The 23,228-nt window shown below is 46.2% G+C and overlaps 1 protein-coding gene across 2 annotated transcripts in view; it reads left to right on the forward strand.

The window, feature by feature from the left end:
* UTRN (utrophin) overlaps positions 1 to 23,228 on the forward strand; it is a 440,716-nt gene that overhangs the window by 200,262 nt on the left and 217,226 nt on the right. For both annotated transcript variants that reach the window (XM_077143388.1, XM_077143386.1), the window contains 6 exons: positions 1,196 to 1,371; positions 10,197 to 10,329; positions 12,582 to 12,731; positions 14,869 to 14,941; positions 20,281 to 20,495; positions 21,988 to 22,105. In XM_077143388.1, the coding sequence (XP_076999503.1) occupies positions 1,196 to 1,371; positions 10,197 to 10,329; positions 12,582 to 12,731; positions 14,869 to 14,941; positions 20,281 to 20,495; positions 21,988 to 22,105 (865 nt within the window). The remainder of the gene's footprint in view (positions 1 to 1,195; positions 1,372 to 10,196; positions 10,330 to 12,581; positions 12,732 to 14,868; positions 14,942 to 20,280; positions 20,496 to 21,987; positions 22,106 to 23,228) is intronic.

The following is a 23,228-nucleotide window of genomic DNA, read 5'->3' on the forward strand; positions in this document are numbered from 1 at the left end:
ACCTGCCCATCAGCGGGTGAGTGTCCTCCTGTCGGGGGTCCCCTGCCCATCAGCGGGTGAGTGTCCTCGGGGGTGGGGGGGTCACCTGCCCATCAGCGCTGGCGTCACGGTTTGGAGGTGGGACCAACACAACCACATTCCAGATGTGTCTGGACAATTTGAAATTTTTGCTCCAGCTCTACTTTACAGCTTTTCAGGTTTAAGAGAATTCAGTCATTTGTGCTTTTAATCAGAGTTTTATGAAGAAATTTAAATACATATCCTCTTTAATGGCTTATGGGAGAAACAACTTTTTTATTTTTTTTTATCTTTTAAGTTTATTTTAATTAATTGTCTATTTCTCTCTCTTCTTTTTACTTTTATCTTGCTTAGGACTAGGATGGGGGAGGCACAGGCAGAGGGCTTGGCACCAAATTTATTTTCAATATTTTATGTTCAGAATAAACTTTGTGAAATTTTGTACCCAAGACTCTTATCAAGGAGAGGTTTTTGAAGTGTATGCATAACTCATCGTGATTCCTGTCCTTAAACAGTTCTGTCTTGGTAAAATGTAACACAGAACTGAGTCCGTCCTGCTGATAGTGGGTCTTTCAAAGCAGTGCCAGAGTGCTAACGCAATTTCAGTTTCACCATTGTTAAGAGTATTTCCCCTTTCACTATGTTTTAAGTCTGTTTTATGTGGAAGGGTCATGAGGAGTTAAAGAGAATGTTCTTGTTTGTCTCATGAGCATGTTGATATGTTATTCATATTTTTGGAATTATGAATAAGACTTAAATCTAACCTTGTGAGTATTCCATTGGTCAATTGATGCTAAGCTTTGCATACAGGGAAGCTCTGCTTACCTGTGGCAGGCCCTGGGTGAGCTGGGTACTGTTTCCTCAAGTGCGTTTGGAGAGGGCCAGCAGTTCGCTCCAACCAAACCTGACTGTGCTGAGCATTTGTTTTATGCTACCGGCTTCTCCTCTCTCTGCGTTTGCCTGATGGCATTCCTGAGACTGGGCTGAACTTCAGAGTGGGTCTCAGGGAGCATTTCGTTGCAGCATGATTGCATTGTTTTAAACGCCTTTCCCACGAACATGAACTTGACCCTTCCAGGGTTCGTTTGTAACGCCCAGCTTGGCCCCCCAGCACCTGGTGAAGGCGTGTCACCTACACAGCAGCTTCGGGGGACTGAGCCTGGCCCTTGTCTTCCAGGAGCTCGAGGAGGGCCTGAGCAGCCACGAGCCCTGCTGGGCGGCCCTCAACACGGCCGCGGGCGGGATCCTGCAGACCCTGCCCCCCACTGATGGAAGCTTCCTGAAGGCCAAGCTGGCGGCCTTAACCCAGCGCTGGCATGCCGTTGTCGCCGAGGTGGGGGAGAGGCCGCGGAGGTGAGTAGCCAGGAACACAGAGTCGGAGCCCTCGGCCGAGTCCAGATTTCTCGTGCAGTCTGGCGTGCAAACCCTCCACTACCCCTTGCCCCAGTTTCTGCAGTTTCCCGCTGTCTGTAAAGTCCCATTTTCTACCCAGTCAGCAAACCTGCGAAGCAGTGTCCTTCCTCGTATGCCTGACCTTGCACAGTGTTTGTGGGGAGCAGGGCTGGCTGCAGGTCCCACCTGCCCCCCTGAGGAGGGAGGGCGTGCTGCCCTCACAGCCGGCCGTGCGCGGTGGACAACATGCACTTGTCCACCTGGTCCCACAGCGCAGCACAGCGGATGCTGTAGTGTCACACTGTGATGACTCTGGGTCTCTGTTGAGGTGTCTTCTGGCTGCAAGCGGGTGTGATCAGCACTGAGTGTGATACTCGACACTCAACGTGTCAGCCAAGAAATAACTGCAGCAGAGCCATGAAACTGTCTATCTGAGGACTTTGCAGTTTGGCTGACAGTCAGGGAGCAGCCCGATCTGTGTTTTGGTTTTTTAAAAGGGAGAAAGGGAAGCAATAAAGCAGTTGGTTAGGTCGAGGGGCTTAGAAATATGTTTCATTTCTTCAGAAAGGGGATGTTTTTGCTGGCTGCCTAGGTTTCATTTAAAACAGCCGGTTTCTGGGTCTCGGGGTGGCGGGGCACCGTTCTGTATGTGCAGCTCTCTGGCTCCATTTTAAGTGTCTAACTTGAGTTACACCATTTTTCTTTCACATACACATTGTTTTATTTAATACTTAAAACCGTGTGTAATTACTTTCTATGATGCTCAAGATTAAGTGGACGTTTCTGCTTTGCCTGATGGGCTCTACTGCTTGGATGTTCTTTCCATAGTTAATGGTGGATTTGGGTACTGGTTTTAAAGCCCAAGAGATACCGTTTCCCTGCTAATTTTCACTGTGTACACAATGTGGTATTTTAGTGGTAAGCTCTTACCTTTTTCAAGTCCAATCTAATTTTTGTGAGCCCAGTATTATTATAAGGCATTCAATATTCCAGATAGTGTGGGCCATGGCTGCATTTTGCTGGGTAACTTCATTCATACTTGTGCATGCTGGCATCTAGTTTTCCCAACGTCGTTTGTTGAAGACACTTTGCCTGCCCCACTGCATGTGCTTGGCACCCTTTTAAAAATGAACTGGCCACAGATGTGTGCATCTCTTTCTGGATTTTTGGTTCTGTTGCTCTGATCTGTTTGTCTGCCGTTGTGCCTGTACCATGCTGTTTTGATTGTTGTCACTTTGCAGTACAGTTTGAAATTAGGAAGTGTGAGTCCTCCAACCCAGTTCTTTCTCAAGGTTGCTTTGGCTGTTCAAGGTCCCTTGCAGTTCCATATAACTGTGATGATCCATGTTTCCATTTCTGAGAAAAAGGCTCCTCGAGTTTTAGTAGGGATTGTGTTAGATTTTTACATTGTTTGGGATAGTACTGACTATTAACAATGTTAATTTCTCCAACCCATGAACGTGGGACTTCTAGCCATTTATTTATTCTTCTTTTATTTCTTTCAGCAATGTTTTATAGTTTTTCAGTATACAAGTCCTTGATATCTTTAGTTAAGTTTATTCCTAGGTATTTTATTATGTAAATGCTATTGTAAATGGAATTTCCTTTTTGGATTGTGCATTGCTAGTGTGTAGGAACACAATTGTTTTTTGTGCATTGCTCTTGTACCCTGCCAATGTGATTAATTAATTTACTACCTCTAATAGTTTTCTTGGGATTCCTTTGGATTTTCACTATATACAGTCATTTTGCCTACAAACAGAGATAGTTGTACATCTTCTTTTCTAATTAGGATACCTTTCATTTCTCTATCTATTGTTCTGACAAGAACTTCTTGTACAGTATTGATTATCAGTGGTGAAAATGAGCATGTTTGTCTTACTCCTCGTCCTGGGGGGAAAGCTTTATGTCTTTCATCCTTTCATCACTGAGTATGTTAGCTGTGAGTTTCATAAATGTGCTGAGAAAATTCCCTTCTATTCCTACTTTTCTGAGTGCTTTTACTAAGAACTGGATTTTATAGAGTATCTTTCCTGCCTGTACTGAGATAATCGTGTGGTTTCTTCACCTCGTTCTATTTATGGAGTGTATAACACTGATGATTTTCGTATGTTGAACCACCCTTCATTCTAGGTATGGATCCCATGTGGTTGTGGTGTATCATCTTTTTAATATGCCGTTGGATTTGGTTTGGTAGTACTTTGGTAAGGATGTTTACATCTATTTTCATAAGGAAAATAGGTCCGTACTTTTCTTTTCTTGTGATATCTTTACCAGGCAAGTAATGCTGGCGTCATAGAATGAATTAGAATGTTCTCCCTCCATGTTAATTCTTTGGAAGAGCTTGAGAAGTACTGGGATTGATAATTCCTTAAATGTTTGGTAGAATTCACCAGTGAGGTTATCTGATGCTGGACTTTTCTTTGATGGAGTATTTTTGATTATTGATTCACTCTCTTCGTGTTATAGGTTTGTTGTTCTGTTTCTTCTTGAGTCAATTTGGTCAGTTTTTCCATTTCTCCTAGATCATTTAGCTTGTTGGTAGTAAATTGTTCATAATAGCCTCTGATAATCCCTTTTTATTTCTGTAAGATCAGTAGTGAGATCATTTTCATTTCAGATTTTAGTTATTTCTGTCTTTTTTTTTCCCTTGTCAGTCTAGCAAAAGCTTGTCAATTTTATTTATTTTTTTTAAACAACAATTTTTTTGTTTTTTCTCTCAAATGGTTTTCTGTGCTCTATTTCATTTATCTCCATTTTAATCTCAAATACTTCCTTTCTTCTTCCAACTTTGGGTTATTTTGCTTATTTTTGTTTATTTAGTTCCTCAAGAAATAAAGTTAGAGAAATACTAGTGGTCAATGAGAGAGAGGGTTAAGGGGCATGGTATGTATGAGTTTTTTCTTTTTTCTTTTTATTTCTTTTTCTAGAGTGATGCAAATGTTCTAAGAAATCATGATGGTGATGAATATACAACTATGTGATGATATTGTGAGTCTTTGATTATACACCAAATATGGAATGTTCATATGTTACGAATGTTTGTGTTTGTATGTTGTTTTGTCAATAAAAATATAAAAAGAAAAACAAAAAAATTCATTTTTCTAAGAAGGAGTTCAGGACCTCAGCAGAGAATGTAAAGTGGTCCATGGCATAAAGTAAGATGGAAAAAAAAAAAGAAAGACAGATTGTTAAATTGAGAGCTTTCTTCTTTATTAATATCTATTCATAGCTATAAATTTTCCTCTAGCACTGCGTTTACTGCCTTCCACAAGTTTTCATATGTTGCATCTTTGTTTTTACTTGCCTCTGTGTGTTTCTAATTTCCCTTGTGATTTCCTCTTTAACCCATTGGTTGTTTAAGAGTGTGCTGTTCAATTTCCCATATTTGTAAATATCCAGTTTTTCTTCTGTTATTGATTTCTAGCTTCACTGCATTCTGTTCAAATAGGTTACTTTTTATGAGTTCAGTACTTTAAAATTTATTTAGGCTTTTTTGAGCCCTGAAATCATATGGTCTGTCCTAAAGTGAATGACCTGTGGCACTTGAAAAGAGTGGATGTTCTGCCATTTTTGGGTGAAGTGTTCTCTATGGGCTGGTTGGTGTGGTTTGTTTATGGTGTTTTTCAGGTTCTCCTTCCTGACTGATCTCCTGGACAGTCCAGTACTGAAAGTGGTGGCATGAAATCTCTAACTATCATTGTATAACTGTCTAATTCTCCCTTCTTTTCTGCCAATTTTTGCTTCAAACATTTTGGTGCTGTGCTGTTAGGTACATATATATTTAAAATTGTTAAATATTATTGAATTGACCCTTTTATCAAAAAAAAAGCCCTACTTTGTATTTTGTAACAGTTTTTGACTTAGTCTTTGTATTTTGTAACAGTTTTTGACTTAGTCTTGCTATTTAGTAACAGTTTTTGACTTAGTCTATTTTGTTTGATATTAACAGTCATCTCCACTCTCTTTTGATTATTATTTGCCTGAAATATTTTTCCATCCTTTCACTGTCAAAATGTTTGTATCTGTGACAGGTCTTTTGTAAACAGCATATACTTGTATCATATTTCCTTCTCCATTCTACCAATTTCTGCCTTTGCTTGGGAGTTTAATCCATTTATATTTAGGAAATTATTGATAAGGCAAGATTTACTTCTGTCATTTTACTAATTTTTTTGTAAGCCTTATGCCTTTTTTTGGTCCCTCTTTCCTTCCGTTACTGCTCTCCTTTATGCTTAGATTTCCTTTCATAATAATCCATTTTAACCATTTATACTTTCCCTTTCTGTGGATATGTTAGATAATTTCTTTATTGTTAGCATAGGGATTATATTAAGATACTAAATTTGGTTCGTGTTGATTCCAATTTGATTTCCATAGTCTAGTCTGCTACATGCATTTACCTATATGCTTTTCTGGCTCCCTTTAATGTTGTTCATGCCACAATTACATTTTATGTAGTGTGCACAGTAACAAAATTTACACACTTTTTTTTATGCATTTGAATTTCCAGCTTACTATAAGTAAAAGTGTTACAAATGAAAAATGAAACAATTCTGGCATATATGTCTACATGTATTTTTACTTACACTGGAGATCTTTATTTTCTCACCCAGTGTGGAAATACGGTCTTTGTCCTTTCCTTTCAGCATGGAAGACCCCCCGTAGCATTTCCTGTAAGGCAGGTCTAATGTAATGAACTCCCTCAGTTTTTGTTTATCCAGAAATGTTTTCATTTTTCCCTCATTTTTGGAGGACAACTTTGCTGGGTATCTTATTCTTAGGTGACAGTTATTTTGTTTGTTTCTTTGGCACTATATGTCCTCTCACTGCTGGCTGTCCTCCATCATTTCTACTGAGGAACTGGATATCAGATTTATTGTGGATCCCTTGTATGTGACGCGTCACTCCCCTCTGGCTGCTGTTAAGATTCTGTCTTTGCTCTTAACACTGGGCCGTTTGACCGTGATGTGTTTTGGTGTGGATCTCTCTGGGTTCATCCTACGTATTATTCTTTGAGCATCTTCAGATTGCATATTCATATCTGTCACTAGTTGGGAAATTTTCTGCCATTATTTCCTCTCTCTTCTCCTTCTGGGATATCTCTGACATATATCAGTTCATTTGATGTTGTCGAACAGGTTCCTCAGAATCTTTATTTTTAATTGTTATTTTTTCTGTTCCATAACCTGGTCAACTTCAATTTTTTTGTCTTCAAGTTGGCTGATCTTTTGTCTGCTTCTTCCACTCTGCTCTCAAACCCCTCCATTGAATTTTTCAGTTTGGTTATTGTACTTTTGAATTTTCATTTGGCCCTTGTTTATAATTGCTATCTCATTATTGAAGTTTTAATTTTTTTCATATGTTATCTCTTGATTTCCTTTAGTTCTTTGTCCATGTTTTGTGTTAGTTCATTGATCCTATTTATGAGACTTATTCTGAGATCTTTGGATTAGTAATACCAGAGATTGTGCTTTCTCTGGAATGTTTTCAGTCATATTCTTTTTTTCCTATGACTGGGCCATAATTTCTGTATCCTTGAATGTTTTGCAATTTTTTGTTGAAAACTGGACATTCTGAGAATTATGTTGTGGTCTCTCTGGAAATACAGTTCTTCCACTCTACAGTCTGCCAGACTATAAGGAAGAAAAATGAAAAAGAAAGAAAGAAAATTGAAGAAAAAAAAAAAGGAAGTGGGGGGAGAAAGAAAAAAATACAAATAAACCCATAAAATAATAACAAAGGAAAAATAACAAGGAAATGAAAATAGTGATGTATACTGCCTCAGGTCTCTTGCTATGTGCTGGTCAAAAGCCAGAAGCTGCTGCTTTGGAGAGTGAGACCCAGGCCAGTTCAGTGTCTCATCTCTCAGGGATATGCCAACTGCAAAAATGTGAACCCAAAGTAAGAAAGAAACCGAACAACCAAAAAATAAGAGAAGAGAAGAGAGGAAGAGGAGGCTGGCTCTCTGTGTCCCTGTAGATGCTGGCGTACGGGAGGAAGACCCTGCTGCAGAGAGAAACCAAGGCCAGCAGCTGTCCTTGGCTCTCAGGGGTCCACTGCTCAGGAACACAAGAAAGAGAAGGAAGGAAATCGACCAATGACTGAGTGCCCTGGGCGGCTGTGTGGGGCTGGAATCTTGGCCAGAGTCTAGGCTGGGTCCTCAGGGACTGGCCAGGCCAGGAAAGGCCCAGACACAGAAGGGAGAGAAACACAGCTTTAGCCCTTTACATCCTGGGGATGCAGCTGAGAGGCTGGAGTGGGCAGTGACAGGCCAGCTTGGCACTGGACCCTCAGAGACCCTGGACCTCGACACTAGACCACAGCCGTCCCGCAGGGCTGGCCATGAGGCCCAGTCGCTGGTCTGGCTTCCACTTCCAAAAGCTGGAATCTGGTAGCCTCTCGCCACCTCTGCCCCTGCCCCTGCCCCTCGCAGTTGTTCTAAGTGACTCTTCTGGTCCCCAGTTTACCTCCTCACTCCAGCCAGGCTCTTTGTCTAGCCCTTTATTTTTCTGGTGGAGGGAGCAGTTTGTAAACCTACTGTGCCATCTTGAGCCTTGGGGAGGGATTTTTAAGCTGAGTCTTAAAGCCTTTGGAGGAAGTTCCCACATATTCCTTCTAGGCACAGCCTTCTGGCAAATGGAGCAGGAGTGCGAAATCAGGAGATGTGCCCCAACCAGCCAGGCGTAGCTGGAGGGCAGAGCTGGAGGGGCCAGGGGAGGCCCCATCCCTGGGCCGAGTCCTCCTGACAGTTTGCCAGAGGAGCCCCAGCTTGGATAGGGTTCCCCGCTGCCTTCTAAGGAAAAGGGTGTCCCTACCTGCAGGCACGGACCCTCCAAAGACTCAGGGAAGGATGGTTACTTTCTGAGATAGCCAGGTGAAGACATGCATATTTTATTCACTCTTTGAAATGAGAAAACAGGAACAAATCTCTTCTCCTGACAGCCTGTATTTTGACTAAGCAGTTTTTGTTTTCATAAATTCATTTTACATTTCCCTTCAGGCTTGTAACCCATCTTAAATGGGGGCCAACTTGGCATTTTAAGAGCCTCTGTGTGTGCTTTCTCTGGGTCTCGGGGAATTAGCACGCAGTTCCGTGTTTTTCTGTATCTCGACTCTCGTGGGTAGATATTTGCACAATTTAGGAGCAATGGTGTTATCCCCTAATGAGCAAGTGTTGTCGACGGTTTCAATGTGAGTTTATAATTTGTTTTTACTCTTTGGGATAACACTTAAAATGTGGATTATATTTAGATAGTTTGCTGATGAAAATGTTGTGAGCCTGAAATATGTCTTATTAAAATTACTTGAATATGTCAATTTCTTTCATACATATGCTTTCAAAGTGCGAAATTATTCACTATTACAAAATACGGGAAAATCATTCCAACATTTCTTTGGAAGGCAAATGGCCTGTAATAGTATTTTGTGTACTTCCAAAGGTGTTATTTATGCTGAATATTCTGCCATGTGGTGGATAAATTACCTGTGTTATATTAGTAATGATAACACTTAGTTCTATTGCTGAGGTTTATTCTCACTCTTGAAGCAGTGTTTTTTCTGGAAGTACACATAAAAATGAGAAGTTAAGACCTTGCAGCGATTTCCATCAGGTTTTTTAAACATTAAACTACTCTCCTTCGGGCGGGCCACCGTGGCTCAGGAGGCCGAGTTCTCGCCTGCTATGCCGGAGACCCAGGTTCAATTCCCCATGCCTGCCCATGCAAAAAAAAAAAAAAAAGAATATATATATATATATATATATATTTTTTTTTTTCCCTCAAAGAGTATTGACTTTCTATTCAATATTTAAGTATTTATCAAGCATTTTAATATGTATATTACATCATGTTAAGACTTTTTGTGATTAAGAAGAAAAAGTCATATTCCTAAAGATGTAAGTTATTATCAGAGGTGACATAACATCTAATTCATTAAAAACTGCGTTTAGTTTTTAAATGAGCAGCCGCCTAGCAGCAGGTATAATAACACCTTACATTTGTTTAGCTCTTAATAGCTTCAAACCCTTTTATAAAATACATGATCTTATTTTTCACGTGAGATCAAATCATATTTTCTTCTTCTGACGGATGGTTTCTATTCTTATATATGTTATTATAATATTGAAAAGACCTAATTAACACAGTTCCTTTTTTATATTCATCTGGTTATTTGTTCTCATATCACTTTAAAACTTTTAATTTTTATTTTAATAATCTCTTGTACTTTAGGGCTATATTCAAATATAATGCTTCTATTTTCCTATCTTTTCTATTCTTGTAATTTCTTCCCCAGTTCTCAGTATCTTGCCTTCTTCTTGCTCTTTCTCTCCTATGAATAGAGAAATAGTTTTCACCTTATGTGAATGACACACGTAATGATGCATTTCTATCTCCATTGTGTACGCAAAGACAATGTGTGTTTTTCCTTATGATTTTGGATAAGAACATTTTCATTTCGTAAAATTTCCGTTATGTTGTACAGTAACATCTAACTCAAAAAATCCTTTGTATTAAAGTTTGTGAATTTTTTCAAGATGAGAAAAGGTAACATTCTTTAGTCATTAGACTCTTGAACTTCAGGGAAATTCTTCTGTTCTTCTTGCATTCTCAATAATCTTTGGCATTGCAGAATCATTAACACTGCTTTGAAAGTACTTAATGAAACAGTGACTGGGAGCTCTTTCTATTGGGGGCCGTTAAGTCGGGAGATCGAAAGCGAGATGCAGGACGCTCTGTGTGATGGGTTCAACTTCCTCAGCATTTTCCCGTCCTGTCTTCCTTTAGGCTGAAGGGAGAAAGTGAGCAGGTGATGGACTATAGACGGGCGCTGGAGGAGCTGGCCTGCTGGTTGGCACGGGCCGAGGACGCCCTGCAGGGGTGCAGCCCCACGCTGGGGGAGCCCCGCCAGGAAATGACAGTAAGTGACCCACCCACCTGTCCCTCGGCTTCCAGGGCCTTAGGAAAAAAAAAAAAAGCCAAGGGAGAATTTATGCACTCATGTAAACGAAAAGTCCCGGGACTGGACTCCAGGGAAACCGAGAGCCGTGCTCGGGGTCGTTGGTGTCGGACTTCTCACTGCCTTTCTACCCCGCTGGCCTCATCCCAGATGGCTTTTCCCTCTATGGTGACAGTGAGGCCACCGGCAGCTCCAGCCCGTCTCTGTTTATTGGGCAGCTGCTGCTGAGAGAACGATGACCTCATCCCCACGGGCCAGGGACTTTTCCAGGCTCAGCACTGAAGGTCGGTCACCATCTGAGTCCACCCCGCGGCTCAGGGCAGCCTGGTCAGCCTTCTGCCAGCCCGTGTCTGCACCGACAGCAGGGGCATGGCTGGAGGGGCAGAGGACAGGACACTTGGCACCTTCGGGGAGATGCGATGAGCTTGAAAGAGGATTTTTTTTAACAGCAGCTATGATCGTGGTCTTTCCGAGTGGATGGAGGGTTTTTTCATACAGACTTCATGGCTTGAAGATAAAGTCATGCTGGGAAGTATAGGTTTTGCTCTTAGATTTGGAAGATTGTTACTGTTTACGTTTTACGAAATTGGCTATTATTAGAAAACCCTAAATGATTGAGTCACTACAGCAACTTCGCAGCCCGGCTGTGTTAATATTTCCTTTGTTAGTGGACAACCAGCAAGAATTGTTTGTTGTTGTGTATGCAAACAGTCCATGGAAAGATTGATATATTGATATCTAAATATATTCAAAGATCCATAGATTTTTATTTCCATACCCATTTTTATTTTTGTGTTAAGAATTAAAATACTTGTTGCAGAGCCATATACATAATGTACTCACATTAAAAAGTGTGTGTGTATGAGAGTATGTGCAACTGTGAATGTGCGAGCTTGTGTGCACATGTGCATGTGTGAGTGTGCCTGTGAATGTGAGCCTGTGTGTATGTGCCTGTGCAAATGGGCCTGCTAATTAAATTAAATTTTGTTTTATGTAGTTCAATGCTATTTCTATTATTCTTATAATGAATACATATCCCTAAGAATTTAAGAAAATTTATTTAATTATTTCAAATTTAATTTTAAATTTTAATTTCTTTAATTATAATTTAAGAAAAATATTTAAAAATAAAGCTAAAATATATAAATATTTGTAGGTATTTATTAAATTTGGGGAAGCATTTATTAAATTTCTTTTCAAAATGTGACAGGTATCTAGCAAACCTATTTCTGTGTTTTTTTTCCTAAACATGTCAGTGGTTTTCTTAGAACATCATTTTGCAAATCACCTGTGGGTGACAAGGGATGGGATGGCCTGATGGGGAGGGTGTAGGAGCAGGTGGGAGGTCAGATGCGTGCCGTGCTGACGCGACCTTTCCAAGACTTTTTTAGCACAGACATTATGTTCGTTTTCCAAGAGCAGAGTGCTCAAACAGCAGTGAAAATAGAATTTAATGCGACCCTGTTCAGAGAGAGGGAGTGTGTTGGTGGCACCTGCTCACGTGCTCCTATTTATGCCTGCTCACATCTGCTCATGTCTGCGAACACCTGCTCACAGCTGCACGTGCTTGCTCCTGCCTTGCCACACCTGCACATGCCTGCATGCACTGGTGCAGCCTGCTCGTGCCTGAGAACACCTGGCTGCACACTCCTGCACACACTTACACACACCTGCTCATGCCTGAGAACACCTGGCTGCACACTCCTGCACACACTTACACACACCTGCTCATGCCCAAAACACCTGGCTGCACACTCCTGCACACGCTTACACACACCTGCTCATGCCTGAAAACACCTGGCTGCACACTCCTGCACATGCTTACACACAACTGCTCATGCCTGAAAACACCTGGCTGCACATGCTTACACACACCTGCTCATGCCTCCACACTCCTGGATTTGCTTGTACATACCTGTTCAGGCCTGCACACACCTGCACGCTCCCAGACATCCCTCCACATACCTGCACATGTGTGCATACCCTCCCACACCCACACATGCCTGCACACTCTTGCACATGTTCTGGGTGTGTGTTCTCTGTCACTCAACTGTGGTTCATGAGCATGCCTTCAGGCTCCTGTGAATTATTTTCCATCTAAGAAATGAGAAGCCCACGTTCACAGCACACCTGCCACTGAGATGCCTGGTCCAGGTCTTGGGCTTTGCCCAACATGACACCTTCTAACCACTCCTCTCTCCTGACCCCTTTAGGACTTATCCCAGGAGATGGAAGCACAAGCAGAGAAGCTCAAATGGCTGAACAGAACTGAACTGGAGATGCTTTCAGACAAAAGTCTGAGCTCACAGGAAAGAGAGATCATTTCAGAAAACTTAAGAGCTGTGAATGCAACCTGGAGTAAGGTGTGCACTCAGTTTCCTGGGATGTCTTTCTCGGGCGTATTTGTCGACTTCCTTGTGAAAGCAGGGAGTTCATGGAACTTTTACTTTCGAGTCTGTCCAAACAGGGGCACCTTTTACTAGCACTTACTTAGGCCCTAGGGGCTGTCCAATCAAATAACACAACCAGGGGGCTTAAAACGGATTTATTCCCTTGCAGTTCTGGAGGCCAGACGTCCAAAGTCAGGGCGTCAGCAGGCTTACCTCCCCCCAGGGTTCCAGGGGAGACTCCTTCCCTGCCTCTCTAGGGTCTGGGGGTGGCGGCTGCCTGCTCTCTAGGTGGGCTTGCCCCGTGACCCCTCCAACTGCTCACAGTCGTAGATGAGGCTGTTATGGGGTGTTCCCTGGACAGTTGTTTGAGTGATTTGGGCTTGAAACATTCCCTTACTTTGATGCCTTCTCCCCACTCCCGTCACCACTGACCCATATGGAGCTGCCACCTCCTGGCTGGCCTCCTGACTGTCTCTTCTACCTGCCTGTGCTCTGGTCAGTGCCCACTCATCATTGCAGCCAAGTGGGTCTTGTTAAACCATAATTCAGGTGCAGCAGCTGCCCGGATGAGCCCCTGGAGGGTTTGCACCTCACCCAAAGGAAGCACCTGGCCCTCGTGGTCTGGCATCCTGCCATCTCTCGGACTCCCCTGCTGCCCTCTTCCTCACGCCTTCCCCACACGCTGGCCACTGCCCACACAGGCCAGGCTCCCCTGGTCCATGTTCAGCCAGGAGGGGTCAGCGGGAGGAGCTGGTGGGTCAGCGGGAGGAGCGGGTGGGTCAGCGGGAGGAGCGGGTGGGTCAGTGGGAGGAGTGGGTGGGTCAGCGGGAGGAGGAGCGGGTGGGTCAGGAAGGAGGAGCGGGTGGGTCAGCGGGAGGAGCGGGTGGGTCAGCGGGAGGAGCGGGTGGGTCAGCGGGAGGAGGAGCGGGTGGGTCAGGAAGGAGGAGCGGGTGGGTCAGGAAGGAGGAGCGGGTGGGTCAGCGGGAGGAGCGGGTGGGTCAGGAAGGAGGAGCGGGTGGGTCAGCGGGAGGAGCGGGTGGGTCAGCGGGAGGAGGAGCGGGTGGGTCAGGAAGGAGGAGCGGGTGGGTCAGGAAGGAGGAGCGGGTGGGTCAGCGGGAGGAGCGGGTGGGTCAGCGGCAGGAGTGGGTGGATCAGGAAGGAGGTGGAGTGTGCGCCGTGGCGGGTGGGGGATGCGGGGGGACGAGGGGATGGTGTGGTGAATGTCAGGGTGGATTAGCCAGTGGGTGTGTGGACTCGCAGGTGGGGTGTGGATTAGTGGGTGGAGCGGGCAGGTTAGCGGGTGGAGGGTAGGGCATCTGGGTTCGTGGGTGGAGGGTCGGGAGTGGGTGGATGGGTAGTTGGGGTGGTTAATGGGTCAGTTAGTGGGTGTGGTGGGTGGATTAGTGAGTGGATTAGCAAGTGGAGTGGGTGGATTATCACGTAGAGTGGGTGGATTAGCGAGTGGTGTAGACTAGCAGGTTGAGTGGGTGGATTAGCATGTGGGGTGGCTGGGTTAGTGGGTGAACTGGGTGGATTAGCAGGTAGAGTGGGTGGATTAGCAGGTGAATTAGTGGATGATTTTGGGAGTGGAGTGGGTGGATTAGCAGGGGAAGGGTGGATTAGCAAGTGAGTGGGTGGTTAGCGGGTGGGTGGGTGGATTAGTGGGTGATGTGGGTGGATTAGCAGCAGAGTAGGTGCATTAGCAGGCGGGTGGGTGGTTAGCGGGTGGTATGGGTGGCTTAGTGGATGTATTAGCAGCAGAGTGGGTGGTTAGCGGGTGGTATGGGTGGTTAGTGGGTGATGTGGGTGGGTTAGCAGGTGGAGGGGGTGCATCAGCGGGTGTGGTGGCTGGACTTGTGGGGTAGGGTTGCGAGCTGTCAGTGGTGTGTGGGGTGGGTGTGGGCTGGGGCATGCGTGCTGCAGGCATACATGCTGTGGGCAGGTCAGTTCAGGGGCCTGGTGGCTCCTAAGGGAATGTCTGTGCGGGCATGACAGGGCAGGATCCCATGGGAGGCACAGTGGGGAGACAGGGGCGGGCTGTGGCCTAGGGCAAGGCGAACCTCCTGTTCACACGCCGTCCCCTCTGCTCCCCCTCTCGGGCCTGTCACAGGTCAGCAGAGCAGTGCCGAGCTGGCCGAGGGGACCCTCCCAGGAGCCCTGTGCTGCTGCCTCGAGGATGGCCGGTGAGACCCCACTTCAGTCGTCCTGTCTCTCTTTAACGTAGAAGTTGAATGACGCGGAGTGGCACACGTGAATTAGAGGAAGCCTTAGCAGCACCTCTGTTATTCCAAGTCCGGCCATTTGAAAAGAACAGAGGCCTTAAACACAAGCCAGGCGTCCGGGTGTCCGCCCCCACACCAGGCCCTGCCCTGGCACCGGCGAGTCCCGGGGGCGTGTGCTCCCGTGCTGTGTGACTGGAGCTCGGGGTGTGGGGGTCGGCCCCGAAGCCCTGGCTTTTGCTGCTGTCCCAGGCCTGCACCACCCTGCCCCCGCCTCCTCCCTGGGGGTGCCCGGCTGTGCCCCACCTCTGCAGTGGGTCTGCTGCACGCTCTCCTGCGGCTCCTTCCCACCCCGGCTGCACAGAGCGCACTGCCAGCCCCTGCCTGATACCCCGGCTGTCCAGCCCCCGCAGGGCCCACAGCGTGCTTCCAGTTTGTGGGGAAACATTAATTACTTTATTTACTCTGAACCCAAGACTCTCCCTTCCCCTCTCCCTTCTCCCATCCCCTCCCTTCCGGGGAAGCTCCCACCCATTTTCTGTCTCTCAGATTTGCTATTTCTGGTCGCCTCTTAGAAGTGACATTGCACAGCTTTTGTCCTTCTGTGTCATGTTTTTTTCTCAGAATAAGGTGTTTTCAGGTGTCTTCCCTATAACAGTATGCCCAGAACTTCATTTTTTCTTATGACTGAATAATATTCCTTTATGTTTATGGGCCACGTTTTCTTTATTCATTCATTTGTTGATGGACACTTGGGTTGTTTCCAGCTTTTTTGTAAATTGTGGAAAATGCTGCTATAGACACTGGTCTATAAATATCTACTTGTGACCCTGTTGTCACTCTCTTTGGGCATACCTAGAATTGGGATTGCTGGGGCATATGGTAATTGTGTATTTAATTATTCAAGAACTGCCATATGGCTTTTCACAGTGGCTGCACCATTTTACATGTCCACCATCAGTGGATTAAAGTTTCAGTTCCTCTGCATTCTCCCCAACACTTGTCACTTTCTCTGTGTGTGTGTGTGTGTGTGTGTGTTTTAATAACAGCTATCCATGTGGTTGTGAAGTAGTATCTCGTGGTTTTAATTTGAATTTCCCTAATGACTAAAGATGTTGAACATGTTTTCATATGTTCTTTGGCCATTTGTTTATCTTCTTTGGAGAAATGTCTTTTTGGGTGTTTTGCCCATTTTTAAGTTTGATTGTCTTTTTGTTGTTGAGTGGTAGGAGTTCATCATATATTCAGGATATTAAACGCTTATCTGACATACGGTTTCAAACTACTTCTTCCTGTTCTGAAGGTTGTCTTTTCACTTTTTTTATAATTTCCTGCGATGCACAAAGTTTATATATTTTGAGGAAATAAAATTCATCTGTTATTTCTTTTGTTGTTCAAGCTTTTGGTCATGAAGTTTTGCCCCTATATTATCGTCTAAGAGTTTTTTTAAAATAGTTTTAGCTCTTAGATTTAGGTCCCTGATCCGTGTGGAGTTGATTCTGTGTATGGTGTGTCACTTCATTCCCCTGCAAGGGGATACCCGATTCTCCTAACCCCCTTTGTGGAAGAGCCTCTTCTCTCCTTTGTGAAAAATCAACTGCCCTCTCATTTAACAAATAAGATGTACATAGTCAGATGAGCTCTCCTTCATCCTCCCTGCAGATCCCGTCAGCCTGCCTGCCCCTGCCTGCGTGCTGGTCCATGGGGGAGCCCTCTCCTAGAATGAGCTCCTACGTTAGGCTTCGGGCCTCATCTTCTCTCTTCTTTTTGCTTGCACCTTCTCTCCTTCTCTGTGTGATGGTTCCCCTTGGTGTGCATTTTCGTGCATGAAGCTCTCGTTGGTTCATTTCACCTGGTGTGTCCTGTTCCATTGCGGGAGTGCACTGCAGCCCTCGGACTTCTCTTCTCTAGTGATGCTGACCCGTCGTAACCTTGGAAACCATTGTATGCTCAAGTCTTCAGCCATCAGGCTTTACTCTCTCTGTCCCTTATTCAGTTGAGGAGTTCATCTCGTAGTCGTCTTCTTTCCTTCTGTCCGTAGGACTATTCTCCTGGCTCCTCTCCTGGTGCCTCTCTAGCCTGGCCACGGATCCATGGTCTCTTCCCCCCAGGGCACCGTGAGAAGGTGCACAGTGCAGCCCTGGCTCCCATCACAGTCACTCCCCTCACACCTACACGGCTCCCAGAGACCCCCAGCCCAGCACCACCTGCATTGTGCTGCTGCTTCTCTCTTGGCTCGCATTTCTTCATTCATTATGCCTCCAGCATGCCGAGGATGGTTCCATTTCTGCCCCATTCTGCTTGTCATTCTTCTCAACTGTCCTTCCCAGATGCTTGCGTGCTTCACACACCCACTGCATCCGGTCTGTCCATGGCGGGTCTTCTCAGGTAGGCCTTTTCAATCACCCCATGTGTGCAGCCCCTCACCATCACCTTGCCTGGTTTCCTTCCTGATGTAGAGACCCCTAAGGCTATTCCTTCATAAAGTAGTCCTCCCCAAGGCTATCCTTTCCTAATTTAGTCCTCCTCAAGCCTATTCCTTCCTAGAGTAGTCCGCTCTAAGGCTGTCCCTTCATAGAATAGTCCTCCCCAAGACTATCCTTCCCAGTGTAATCCTCCCCAAGGCTAATCCTTTTTAGTGTAGTCCTCCCCAAGGCTGTTCCTTCCTAGGGCAGTCCTCCCCAAGGCTATTCCTTCCTAGTGTAGTCCTCCCCAAGGCTAATCCTTTTGTCCTCTGCAAGGCTGTTCCTTCCTAGGGCAGTCCTCCCCAAGGCTATTCCTTCCTAGGGCAGTCCTCCCCAAGGCTATTCCTTCCTAGTGTAGTCCTCCCCAAGACTATTCCTTCCTAGTGTTGTCCTCTGCAAGGCTGTTCCTTCCTAGGGCAGTCCTCCCCAAGGCTGTTCCTTCCTAGGGTAGTCCTCTGCAAGGCTGTTCCTTCCTAGGGCAGTCCTCCGCAAGGCTGTTCCTTCCTAGGGTAGTCCTCTGCAAGGCTGTTCCTTTCTAGGGCAGTCCTCCCCAAGGCTGTTCCTTCCTAAGGCAGTCCTCCCCAAGGCTGTTCCTTCCTAGGGTAGTCCTCTGCAAGGCTGTTCCTTCCTAGGGCAGTCCTCCCCAAGGCTGTTCCTTCCTAGGGTAGTCCTCCCCAAGGCTGTTCCTTTGGAGGGTAGAGGTCTGCCCTTCCTCCCCCCTCCCCCCACCCAGGTGAAGCAGAGGGCAGGGAATTAGTGTTGTGGGTCTCTTGCTCTCCCCAGCACGTGGGACAGCACCTTGCTCAGAGTAGGCTCTTAATAGACACTCATAATTTTACTATAAAAGTTGTCAAGGAAACAACTTTTTCCTCAAAGAATTTTTATGTGAGCTATATCCAGCAGTATTTACTGATAATTAGAATGTAAAACCGAGAACTTCAGAACAATTTATTAATTAGTTTAACTATAACAGTAATAAACCCATTACATGTTGAGATAACCTACTTTTTATCACATTATAACAAAAATAACTATGTTTTCCAAAATCAGATAGGTTGGAAAAGTGGCCTGGGTTTACAGTTTTGAAAGTCCCTTTACTGTCTGCCTGGTGGAAGACGCCCCCTCTCCTGTCTGCCTTTGCAGGCTGTTTTTGCCTTGGAACCCCCGCTCCACACTTCTGAGAGAATGAGGGTGAAGGGGACAGTGAGGACCTAGAGTGATGGTGGAGTTTGGGCCCCAGAGACCTCCCAAGGGTGCCCCTGGGAACCTGGGGGCCCCAGACCATCCCTGAGACCCTCGGGTGTGGGCGAGGCTCTCCCATCCTTCACAGAGTTCTTTGACATGAGTGGTTTTTAGTCATTTCCTCCTGTGTTTTGAGTTTCAGAGTCCCATGAGTGTTCTGGAGTCACAAGGATAGTCTTCTGTATTTTCAGTGAGCACTTTTACAATTTTGGTTTGCACACTCAGTCCTTAATGTACCCAGAGTCACTGTTGTGAGGTGGGGAGGGGTCCATGCCACTCCTGCCCTCCGCAGCTGTAGCACCATGTGCCCACCATCAGTCTTGGGCAGTGAATTTTTCAGTGTTTCAATGAATTTTCCAAGTTACATACCTGCAGGTATTTTGGGATGTTGGTTATAATTGCATTGATTATATAGGTTGACTGTGTTTTTTAGAAAATTGTTTAAGCCTCATTTAATACATCATATGTCAAAAAAGATTCCAGATGGAGCTAATTAATTTAACTACCTCTATAATCAAAACCAAGGAAAATCAACAAACTGCCTCTCCTAATTAAAAAACAACACAAGAAAACACCTAAGACTAAAGAAAAGATTTAGCAAATCATGGAGAAGTTAAATTTCTAACTTTAAAAGTCCTAACAAAACCAACCCCCCCACCAAAAAAATAAATTATGGACTCCAACCCGCCCAGTTGGTAACATCTATATGGTAAAAACAGAACTAAAAAACACATTAAAAATCCGTAAGTAAAGACACTGTTCATGTCTTTATGATGATAAAGGGTTCATGTTTCTGATATTAAGAGTTCTTACAGATTGATAAGGAAGCCGATAAAGAACACAGGCAGGTGAAAATAACGCCATATTTGATTAACAATCTTGAAAAATACTCAACCTCATTAGTAATAAAAAACAAAAATCACTGCATGAGAACAGTGAAACTCTTTTTTTTAATTCCTTGAGGTTGAATATTGGTGTGGACAGAGGATGTTTACTCTCAATTGATACAAGTTTTAGGGAAAGCAATTGATTTGAAAGTGAGTATTAAAAACATTGATATTTTCATATTTTGTTACCCTGTCATACCACTTGGAAAAATCCGTACTGAGGTGGTGATCAGAGATATGCAAAATACAATTCACAAAAGATGTTCCTTGAAAACTTTTTATTTTTAAGCTTTAAAATTTCAGGTTCACTGTAAATATCTGTAGGAAAAAAGGGTTAAATGAAAACTAGTTGACTATATGCATAGAATAGCCCCTACATATTTATCATGATCCCTACTAGCAATGAATAGACTCACGTTGTAATGGATAATGTAAAAAAGATACAAAGTTATGAATGATTGGTTTTATAATTAAGGCAAAAAACTACTTGAAATGATGACTATTCCTGTCTTCTCGTGGTGATGTCTTTTCTTTTTATTTTAGTGTTAGTAGCTTCTGAGTTATTGTGCTTTATGACGTCCCAGGGAGAAGAATTAAGGGTGCCGTAGGTTTTCCACTTGGCCCGGCTTCCGTGCGAGCGCGTGTGCACTCCGTCCACTGGCAGTGGAGGCCTGCTGGCCTGCTGACACGTGCTGGCTTCTCATTCCAGCTCACCCTGCTGTCCAGAAGGTGGTGCTGGCGACGTCCGCGACGGAGGCCCCTGCGCTGTCCACGCGGTCTTCGGAGCTGGCCGACACCGCCGACCTGGATGAAACCATCACGGAGCTGGCCGACTGGCTGGGGCTCATTGGCCAGATGCTCAAGTGCAGCATCGTCACCGTGGGGGATGTGGAGGAGGCCAGCCAGACGGTGACCCGCATGAAGGTGGGTGAGGAGGGGCTGCAGGGCAGAGGAGGAAGGGGTCTCTGTGCACCCCGGCCAGCAGAGAGGGGTCTGTGGCCATCTAGGTAATTAGATGAGGGGATCTGCCTGTGAACCAGGCATCTAGGCAACTCAGAGTAGAGCTCATCCGGTGCTTTTGCCGAGGTGGGAAGGTTAACCCCCCCAGCTGGATCTGTGCACGCAGAGTATCCTAAAATGCAAAGCTGAAGTCCCAAGCCCCAGCATGTAGTGTAAGGGTGAGCTGGTTGTACAGCTAATCCGAGTGTGCTGGCACGTTAATGTAAGTGTGAGCTGGTACTACATTGTTTTCGTTTGCCAAAACTGCTGGAATGAAATATACCAGAAATGGAAGGGCTTTTATTAAGGGGATTTATTAAGTTACAAGTTACAGTCGCATCTCCATGGAAACGATACAATCAAAAGATCCTACCCCTACAATATTGAATCAGGGTTAAAGAACATGGCTGCCCCCAGAGTGTGGACTGGGGTTGAAAGAACATGGTTTTTCTTGGGTATATAATAGTTTCAAACCAGCTCATATGTCTAATCCGTGTGCAATGGCATGTAAGTGTGATCTGGTGGTATGTCTAACCTGAGTGCTATGGCACGTTAGTGTAAAGTGAGCTGTGGTACACAGTATGTCTAACCTGAGTGTGATAGCACATTAGTGTAAGTGTGAGCTGGTGGGACTTCTAATCCTAGTGTGATGGCGTATAGTGTGGGCCATCACGCTATATGTCTAGGAGACGTCACACATCTAGAGCGGTGGGTTTTCCTGTCTGAGCTGGACCGAGGACTTGCAGTGAGCGCGGCTCTGCACTGCTCTGTCCCGCCGGGCGGGGCTCCGGCAAGCGCCTGCTGTAGACAGGTCAGCATGGCAGCGGTGACTGCTGATGTCTGCACGGCAGTTTCTCGTTTCCACAGAGATTTTCTTCATGTATTTTCCTCACCCTGGATACACCTGAGCTGTAAGCTTTTGTGAGGACCCAGCACAGAGAGGCAAAGCTCCTTGCCCAGTGCCCGGTGCTAGGAGGTGCTGGGTCTTGGCCCCAGCACCTCTGGCATCAGATCCTCTGACTCCAGCACCTCTAACCCTACCACCTCTGACTCCAGCTCCTCTGATCCTAGCACCTCTGACCCCAGAACCTCTGACCCCAGCACCTCTGACTCCAGCTCCTCTGATCCTAGCACCTCTGACCCCAGAACCTCTGACCCCAGCTCCTCTGATCCTAGCATCTCTGACCCCAGAACCTCTGACCCCAGCACCTCTGACTCCAGCTCCTCTGACCCTAGCACCTCTGACCCCAACACCTCTGACCCCAGCTCCTCTGACCCCAGCACCTCTGCCCCCGGCTCACGCAAGTGCTCTGGCCTCCTGGCTGGCGCCTCCGTCCCCGGAGGGAGGACAGCAGCGCAACGTCCCGTCGCGGCCTCAGGCCATGGCCGGGCCTCAGCCAGCCTTTTCTGTCCGCAGATCACCAAGGCGGACGTGGAGCAGCGCCGCCCGCAGCTGGACTGCGTCTTCACGCTGGCACAGAACCTGAAGAACAAGGCGTCCAGCGCGGACGTGCGCAGCGCCATCACGGAGAAACGTGCGTGGGGTCCGAGATGCGCGTGGGGTCCGAGACGCGCTGTCGTCCTCGCCGTGTGCGGGGCGCCGCGCACGCTCTCCGGGGCTGTTCAGTTCAAGTTCGCACTGATGAGGATGCTCTTCCTTGGTCAGGAAACAGGGCTCTCCCTTACTTAGCTTGCTGTTTTCTGCGCGTGAGTGCTGTCACAGTGCCCTCGTGATTCCCTTTACATCAGGGCCATTCTGTTCAGTAGCTGCTCATACTTGGAATTTTCTTCTTGTAAGTTAGGGTTTCTGTTAAAGGAACCACAGGGACAAAGCCCAGAGAAGTCCCTGGAGGGAAAGCTTCTTCCAGCACAGGTGGAGCCTGGAGGCCGGGGCCGCCTGGGCTTGGACCCCTCGCCCTGCCCTGTGACTCCCACTCTCGGAACATCCCCGTCCGCTGCGCCACCAATGGGCCCCGCAGGACCTGCCTGGTCCTGTGCTGGGCACTTGTCGGGGGACACTTAGTTAAAATGAAATGGAACAAAACAGAAAGTAAGCAGAACCACAGCAGCCACGGAAGGTTCCTTGTCGGAGTGTGCCCTCTGGTCAGGAAGCACCTGCCAATCTGTGCGGCATGGAAAACAGTTGTCACCCTCAGCAGTGGCCCGTGGGGACGTCCTGGTCTCCCCCCATGCCCTCGCCTCCCCTCTCAGGGGCCCCCCGTCCCATTTGTGCCAGGCCAGCCGCCTTCCGTTTGGGCCTGTTTTTCCTCCTTGGCAGCTGGAGTCCCAGCCTCTGTTCCGTCCTCCCCCTCCTTGGTCCCGGGAGGATGGGAATTTCTATCTATATTTCCTGCCTTGGCCTCATCTCGTGACTGCTCTGTAGAGGCCTCAGCTGCCTGAACTCCTCCCTGTGCAGGTCGTAGACTCACCTTCTGTCCCCAGGGCTGCCTGCCCGGGCCCCGCGCAGATGTGCCTGATGGGAGGAGTGACGTCTGCAAGTCGGAAGTCAGCGGTTCCTCCTGTGTTAAGAGTGGTTCTATTTCAAAATAAATACGGTAGCATCGAGGTTATTTTAAGAATTTGAAAGCTGCCAGAATGCACTATACCAGAACTTGAATGGCTTTTATAAAGGGGAATTTAATAAGGTACAGGTTTACA

Source organism: Tamandua tetradactyla, chromosome 25 (assembly GCF_023851605.1).
Source record: "Tamandua tetradactyla isolate mTamTet1 chromosome 25, mTamTet1.pri, whole genome shotgun sequence".
Lineage (NCBI taxonomy): Eukaryota > Metazoa > Chordata > Mammalia > Pilosa > Myrmecophagidae > Tamandua > Tamandua tetradactyla.